Raw genomic sequence first — 8,555 nt, 5'->3', positions numbered from 1 at the left:
CACCAGTCCTGGTTTGGCCCGTCCATTTATTCTCACAGAGAAATATGATTTTGGCCAGAAATAAGTGTGCGTAATTATGCAAACTGATTGCAGTTTCGCGCATTGAACGTTAACAAAACAATTGTTACTTCATTTGCTGCTCCCGATCATTTCGTTTGATTTACTTTTTTCATTTTATACTTTTTAACGAATAAAATTGGACACCGATGCAATGTCGGCAGTGGTGAGAAATTTCCCTATCCCACTTCACATCCTCAATACAAAGCAAAACATGCTTAGCGATGCACATCGCATAAAGGGTGTGTGTGGGAGAGGAGAATAATTTATTTGTTTTTAATTTGTAAAATGCAAAAGGGGGGGGGAAAAAAAGCTGCACGTACACCACACTGAGTTGTTACACCTGTAAGAGGTTTTGTGGCCCCCTTTTATTTCTAAAATTATCTGTCGAGCGGCGTGCAAAAAGATGATGTTCGTATAAGGGATTGCCCACATAACAACAAACTGTTTGCATCACTTTTATTTTCTTTGTATGCTTAGGTGAATACGAAAAATGCTCACCTTTTCGCTTGTCTTCTTTATCCCCCTACAAAGGGGAAAGGAAAAAACTCCATTCATAGGCTGCTAGTATTAATTAAAGGGAGGAAATGGCACAAATGTGCATGCTCCTTAAACTGTGGAAACTTTTATGTGCAGAAATTTTACTTATTCTTTTGTCAATTTTCCTTTCTTTCTTGTCAGAATATAAAATATTACCTTTTTAAAAGTGTTAATTTTGTTTCCAAGCACTTCAAAAAATGGAATGTTCCAAAGAGTTCGAAATGGCTCAGTGCAACACAAAAAATGGAAAAGAGGCCAACCCCCATCCCCGAAGTAGACCTTAAATGCGCTTATAAAAACTGATAAAGTATTTAAACTCTTTTGTTAAAAGGATCCTCGCCCCCCCTTTTATTTGAATGCAATATGTACGTAAGCTACTCTTCTCGCGTAAGTAGTGTACGCTTAAGAGTACTTACAAAGGCATAGAACGCTTTTTTTAATGACACTTTTTGGTTACCCCTTCGCATTTAAAACCGTTTTCAATTTTAAGCTAGCCATTTCAGGAAAGCAGTTCCGAGTAATGAAGTGGTAACGGATCCGAATGGCATCAATCATGTTGGTTCTCTTTTACTAATATTGTCATATTTGCATTTATCATACTTCTTTGCGTTGTTTGTAAATATTACTAAAAGGTCTCCCCATTTTTGTCCGCGCTGGGGAAACTTTTTTGGATAGTTTTTATAACTTTTTTTGGAGCGTTCTCCATAACCGATTGCGTCACATCTCTTATACTCATCATAACGATTTGGAGAAAAACCATGTGTTCGAGGCAGCTTCTCTTCGCACGGGAAAAAAAAAAAAAACATATACATATGTAATTTATATGCATACAATGTGGGCACAAATGCATGTGACGCCCCTGATCCGCTTGCAAACATTTGTGCCAATCCGTCCTGCGTCATAAATTTTAAAAATAGGGCCTCAAACGAATCTATATAAAACGTAAACCTCGTCGAATATTTTATGTTAATTTTCTAGAAAAAAAATAAAGTTATCTTTCATGGGGTACGGGAAGTATCTCATTGCATATGGCAGAGCAAACCCAAAACGCTTTCAAAATTTTGATAAAATTTTATTACCCCATTTGGGATGCCCTGAAATGCTATTAAATAACCTTTTCCGCTTTGTGCTGCCACTAAGCTTTGTTAGTATGTGCCCTGTAGAGGCAATTTGACAAAGCAAAGGCGTGAACAGGAGAAGCACCAGCATAACGAATGCAATAAAAATCTCATTGAGCATTACCACCAAACGGAAATAAAGTTCGCTTCTCCCATTAGTAGCAAAGGCCAGTGGCGAGGGGGGAAGTATACCACATACAGCAAGGCAAGCAGGGACGGGGGGCTCCAAATAAAAGGTACGAAAACGGATTGAAGCGTACCGAAACGGATTGAAGCGTACGGGAACGGACTGAAGCGTACCGGAACGACTGAAAGTAGGACCATATAGAAGTGCGGAGATAGGTGCAGACCGTGTGTGATGTGGCTGCGGCTCATCCGAAATTTTACTCTCTGCTTTTTTTTCTCCACATATTCGAACAGTTGGCGCAAAAATAAAGCTACAGTGGTGTCACCCTCACTAGCTTACTTTTGAATTTATGGCATAAAAAGAAAAAACACATAATTTTGCAAAACACGTGTAATAAGATAGAAGAAGTTGCGACAGTACGTCTGCCTGACAAACCGCAGTTTTCAAGGTAGTTTGGCTCGAATTCCGCAGCGGCAGCAGATAGCCACTCTTTATGGGCTGTTAAAGTGATTGTATTCCCCGGGACACTGAAACCGCACGAAGGGGAAGAAGGCATAAATAAAAGAGGACAAATCGTTTTATAGGGGAACGAAGTAAGCGAAGCGGAACATCGCACTTACTTCCCCTAACCTCACAAGGACCAGGAAGATACAAAAATGAGAAAAGAGTTTAAGGAATACAATGAGAAGAACTTCCGGAACATGCAATTTATTTACGATTTTTTGGATAAGATTGGAATGAAAAATAGTTTGGAGGCGTTGAAGAACGAAAGCAAAATAAATTACGTAAAGGAGTATGACAAGTATTTTTTGGAGAAAGGCAGAAACCAGGACGCGGACAAGGATGTGAACACTCGAGATGAGGAAGTAGATAACGATTTAAGCAACATCCCAAGTGACAATCGATGTGGAAACCGAAGTGATAGCCTCAGTGACAGCCCCAGTGACAACCTCAGTGACAATTTGAGCGACGACTTAGAAATCGATCGCGCCTTTTTTATCCACACGATTGAAAAAATGAAGAATACAGTTTTGTGTAAAGCTATAGACAGCTTCGAAAGCGCATTAAACTGTAGTAGCAGCAGTAGTCAGAATGCGAGGGAAAGGGGTGAAAAAAGAACGGACAGTGCAGAAAAGGGAAACAGTTTCCAAAACATGGATACCTTTCCCGACTATAAAAAAAGTTTCACAGCACCTTCAGCTGATAACCGCGTAGGGATAAAAAAAGAACATAACGAATGTAGTCAGGATAGCGTTCAAAATGAAGGTACAAATCGGGGTGAACATATGGGAATTTTTGACAAAATAGAAGACGAGACCAAAAGCGACATGGACAACGATAGCAGCAAAGCTAAAGATGCATGCATACTAAAAAAGGTGGCCGAAAATGTGAAGGACATATCTTCGGTAGCGAAAAACCATTTGAAATTTCCCCTATCAGTAAATGGGAAATTACCAGCGGGGGCAAGCAGCAAACTTGACTTAACCCTTAATGGAAAACCGAGCGTTGAAGTGGATGAAAATGCGCCCAAAAATGAGGCGAAGTTGGGCCAAGAAAAAAGGAGCATTGACAATTTCCCGTACAACTTTGAAAGCATTGAGGGTGCACATTGGCCCGTCGAGAAGGGAAAAAGTTGCTACTTGAGTGGCAAAAAGAGCAAGAGTCTCAATGGGGAAAGCGGCAAAGGTGCAACGGGCAAAGTGGCAACGGGCAAAGCGGTAACGGGCAAAGCGGCAACAGGCAAAGCGCTAACTAGCAGCGCGGGAACGGACAGCCATAAGGCAAGGGATGTGCACAACTGGGACAGCTTCTTCACGTACGAACGGGAAATCTGCAGAGAGTTAAAAGTAAAATACAGCGGCGGCGCAAAAGGCAAAAGCGAAAACAACAACGGGGATGACAACTACATCGGATCGACGTCCAACATTTTAGTTGTAAAATATGTAGACATTTATAACCTGGATACGTGCCAAAATATGAGATTCGAGAATATCATTTTTTTCAAAAACTTTTTCCCAATCTTGCTTCTGGTAGGGTTCGCAGATGGAAACGTGAAGCTTCTTTTAATACTCTACGAGAAAAGCGACAATGAACATAACGCGGAGGAATGCATTCACATATGCAAAGAGTTGGACCATCTATCTTTAAGCTCACCCATAATGTTTATCGATATTAACTACAAGGACAATATATTTATCGTGTCCACAATGAATGGAGATATATATATATGCAAAATAAATATCAACCATCTCTCCATTTTAACGGAAAATGTTGAATTAAATCACTCAATTGATGACATAAAAAATCATGTAAAAACGGAGGAAAGGTATATTAGCATTATAAGAAATTTAACGTATCATAATAAGTACTCCATCAAATGTGTATTTAATGAGGATTACTCACTTTTTTGTTCCATAGCAAATGATAAGAATTTAATTATTTACGAAAAAATTACAAGTGAAAATGAAATGTCCGTAATTTATGAAAAAAAAAAAGTCATAGGATTGCCTGAAATACCAACAAGTGTTTTGTGGGTCAAGGAAAATCACAACAAAGAAATGATAATCACCAGTATGCTAAGCAGTAATCATGTCCTTTGTATAAACAGCAAGACGTACAACGTAGAGAGTAAAATTTACTTATTTGATGAAGCAGACAAATATAATATTCTCAATTTAGAATATAATAAAAATAAAAACATTTTGGTGATATGCACGGACACGTCCAACATTTTTGTCTACTCCTTTGTTAGCAAATCGATTATTAGAAAAATTTACGGATGTGTTTTAAATTCCCTTTCCTTTCCAACAATCGAGGTTGACATAAACGGAAATAACATTTACATCACGTCAGACGATAAAGCGAATGGTACCCACATTTTAATTTTTGACATAAAAAGCGGCAACATTATAGGCGTTATAAATAATGGCTATAAAATCAGATGCTTTCAATTGTTAAAAAGTTACATTTGCCCATTTTCCAGTGAAACCAATTCGAATAACATTGAGGAAAATAAAAAATCGTTGCTTATCTTGGGATCCTTTGACAAGAAAATACATTTTTACTCTAACTGAAAAGGGGATTACAAATTTTGTATTTCCCCCAAATGTGATGTGCTGCTCATTTGTGAGAAGTATAATACCCCCTTCGGGGTACATGCCTCCAGAGCCGTGTGCCTAACCAGTACGCTCGCTTTTTCGAGCAAAACGAAGGCAACTGAGCAGTAGAGATGTGATTACTCTCCGTTGGAAGTTATCCACGTGGGGGACCACTGCGATGTGCTACCCACGTGGTGCCCTTATTTACATGCCATACTGTACCACTCCTGTGAGGCAGTACGTTTTATTCTATTTTTAGTATGCCCTCATTTTTGCCAGGCAGATTTGCGCCCGTCGAACACATTTCGAATGTGTACATAACAGCTTCCTTTTTTTTTTTTTTTTTTTTTTTTTTTTTTTGTAATCCTTTGGACAGTCCAATCATTTTTTTTCTTTGAGTTTTCATAGCAAAAAAAAAAATTTCCAATGTGTAAAAAAAAAAGAAAAAAAAACTTACAATTTTGTCCGCACTACACCGGATGAATGTCACAATTTGAACCCTGATTATTAAGCAAACATGTGTTTAAAATATGGTCCGTTCTTTAAATGTATCATTGCTGTCCTTTTATTGCATTGTCCAAAACGGAATGATAATTTATCTTAACATGGTTAATTATGTCACGCTTCGCAAAGCGCAAATGTGATCATTTTTTGCACATTCTGGTGTTATTTTTTCAGTTAGCATGTTCTACCAGTCGTGCCATTATGTGTATGTACACTATTGGAAGAAGGAAAAAATTACGAACCGGGTGGCCTAAAAAAATGTGTAGACGCGTGAATCATGGGAGAGGCCAATTAAAAACAACCGCACAAAGCTGGAAAGTATGTACAGGATTGGCCAAAGCACTCCAAATGTAATGATAAAAAAAAAAAAAAAAATTACGGAGAAACGTACAAATGTGAAAACATGACAACATCGAAATTTATAAAAATACAAATTTCAAGTTAAGACCCCCCAGTTTTGTTTCCCCCTTCTGCGTGCAAATTCGCCTTCTCACCGCTGTCTTTTTATTCGGTCTATTTTTTTTTTTAATCTGTTGATATGTTTCGACACTTTGCTCTTGCTCACTCTGTTCATTAAGCACACTCTTTCGATTCAGCACGCCTCTTCCAATCACGATAACCGCCTTGCATTCCCACTGACCTCGCCACTGGAACGACCAAAACCAATTTCTACGCATACACTAGTAAAATGCCATTTCACTTTTTCAAAGCATGGCGTCTGATATTTCTATATTTTTATTTTAAAATACAAATTGAGTGTTATTTGGATGATCCGAAGTTGCCAGAATGTGACGTGTCCATCGACACGGCAATTTGTATTAACAATGGGCAAAAGATCCTGTTGCCCGAGGCAAAGCCATATGGTGAGCATTTTCCCTGAACAGTTGCTCCGTTTTTTGTGCAAGATTGGCCATGCATTTTTACCTTTCCGATCGGAAAATGCGTGTATTTCTCATAATCACATGCAGATATTTTTTTTTTTTTTTTTTTGCGTGGCTCAATCTGCAACAACCCCACCTTTCCTCGATAGGCATTTCCGCGCACATAAACTTCGACAGCATATCTGCTGTAGACGCAACTGGCAACAGAAACCATGCCGTCGGAAACTTTTTCGCCTCCACTGGATTTGGCGGTATCGGGAACTCTTCCTTGTTCAGAAAAAATTACATTTACATTCCCCATTCGGACGAGTATTTCAAAACGGTCGATTTTTCCTACACCTTTTTTATCTACCTACTGGAGGATGAACTATCGATGTAGGGAAAAAAAACAAACTGGGCCGCCTCACACAGGAGTTGTGTGTCAAGCGCGAGCAAGTCACTTGTACATGAGTATGTAAATGCATATAAGGAGTCCCATTTACACGCATGAACTAACTTTATGTCCTTCCATTTGAAGAAAAAACAACGTAGAAGAAATGTTTTGCCCAGTAATCCACAAGGTATACCCCTATGCCTATTTTGACTCTCCATTCTTTTTGAAATTAGTTTCCCTATATCAATTAAGAACACCCTTTTCTTTCATCCCCCCACGCCCTGCAGGGAATCATAAAAGACAAGATCCAGGAATCCTCCCCAGCTATATTAATAAATGCAAAGGTATAAAAAAAAAAAAAAAAGAAATCACAATTAAAAAATGACAAAATGATAAAAAGAGAGTATGTTGTGCTTTTATAGCCCTGTTTGTGAGTACGACTTTTCGTCATTCGACGGACCTTCAATCTTGTAAACGTCGTTCTCGCAGAGCATTTCGGGTTGTTTGCCACACACACGTGGGTATATGCCCATATCTACATGCATGTGTATGTGTAAGTAGGCGTCTCCACACACGCACCAAGCACTAAGAACTTGATGCGCTTCGTTAGGCCCCTGAACGCACAAAACTATTACTTATACCACCCTTTTTTGCAGAACGGACGAATTAAAATCGTTTTGAGCACCTCTTCTAGCACGAACTCGGGTTATTGAAAAATGAAACAACTGAACGGTTTTTAACTGACATTGCATCGGCCCATTTTGCTCTGTTTTTCAAAATGATTATGAGTCGTTCCATTCCCCCATGTGCAATTTTTTCCCCCAGCACATGTGATATATGCAAAAATGTGTGCCTAACTTGGGACACCCTTGCGCATATACCTAAAACGCTGATGCGAAAAAAAAAAAGTATATGCAGATCTAAGCATGGTCACATGAACACCCACAAATAACATTTTCCTGAACAGCCGGAGAAGAATTTTTGAGCAATTTCAAATTAAGGCGTCACCAGTGGTATCACATTGCAGGTATGGTTCGCGGAAGTAGACGCAACGAAAGGGTGGAGCGCACTCGTCCAGGCTTAAATGTGTGTACATGTAAATATGTATGTATGTATGTATGTATGTATGTATATATATATATATATATATATATATATGTGTGCCCTTGCGCTGCAACAGTTGTCAGACACATAAACCACGTAAGACTCTTCGTGAACGGAATCCTGGACTCCAGTTTTTTAACCGAAGGTCGTGCATGCATGCGTTCATACGCGTGTATATCTCCACAAGCGCATAAATGACCAAATGGGGGATGTCCCAATTTGGTCAATTTCGCAACCAGCGCATATACATTGCGGCGTAATCATATGCGCCCCATTTGTCTATCCGCCTTCTTCCCATGGACATTCGTGTAAAGATTGTTCACTATTGCATCGAAAAAACATCGTGCAATCACGTGTGCATCTTCCATTTTCACTTTAGGAATAACAAAAACGAACGACTTTCCGATATACATCGGGGGGGCACCATATTCAGTAGAGTCTTGTGACTATCCATTTTTATTGGACGAATTAAAAGTTTATAATTTGAGCATCGGAGTGGACCACATTCAGAGTGAAGCGGCATCAACCCTAAACGGAATAGAACCATCTTTCATCTACTTTGGATGTTTTCATTGCGATATTAACAATGCTATTTTGTCTTGTCCGAATAATTATCATTTATGCAATAAGGTGGAACTATACATCGGGGTTTACAATGTGATGAGGAAGTTCTCGCTAAATATAAATAACCTCATATTGCCCTTCTCCCCCGAGAATCACACGGGCATAGGTGTGTGCTGTGCCGATATATGA

At 39.0% G+C, this 8,555-nt stretch overlaps 2 protein-coding genes across 2 annotated transcripts; both read left to right on the top strand.

Annotated features, from left to right (window-relative positions):
* Nucleotides 1–2,498: 2,498 nt before the first annotated feature.
* Nucleotides 2,499–4,916, top strand: PCYB_144520 (hypothetical protein; the record flags this gene model as incomplete). The annotated part of the gene is made up of 2 exons (XM_004224923.1): nucleotides 2,499–4,589; nucleotides 4,659–4,916. The coding sequence occupies 2 exons, from the start codon at nucleotides 2,499–2,501 to the stop codon at nucleotides 4,914–4,916; spliced, it is 2,349 nt and encodes a 782-aa protein (XP_004224971.1).
* A 907-nt stretch (nucleotides 4,917–5,823) lies between these two features.
* On the top strand, nucleotides 5,824–8,555 carry PCYB_144510 (hypothetical protein; the record flags this gene model as incomplete). Its single annotated transcript, XM_004224922.1, has 6 exons — nucleotides 5,824–6,307; nucleotides 6,475–6,700; nucleotides 6,843–6,885; nucleotides 6,986–7,042; nucleotides 7,355–7,403; nucleotides 8,182–8,555. Exons 1-6 carry the CDS (start codon nucleotides 6,133–6,135, stop codon nucleotides 8,553–8,555), a joined length of 924 nt encoding a protein of 307 aa, XP_004224970.1. The 5' UTR covers nucleotides 5,824–6,132.

This window comes from Plasmodium cynomolgi, chromosome 14 (assembly GCF_000321355.1).
Source record: "Plasmodium cynomolgi strain B DNA, chromosome 14, whole genome shotgun sequence".
Lineage (NCBI taxonomy): Eukaryota > Apicomplexa > Aconoidasida > Haemosporida > Plasmodiidae > Plasmodium > Plasmodium cynomolgi.
This window is presented reverse-complemented; position numbering and strand designations above follow the sequence as displayed.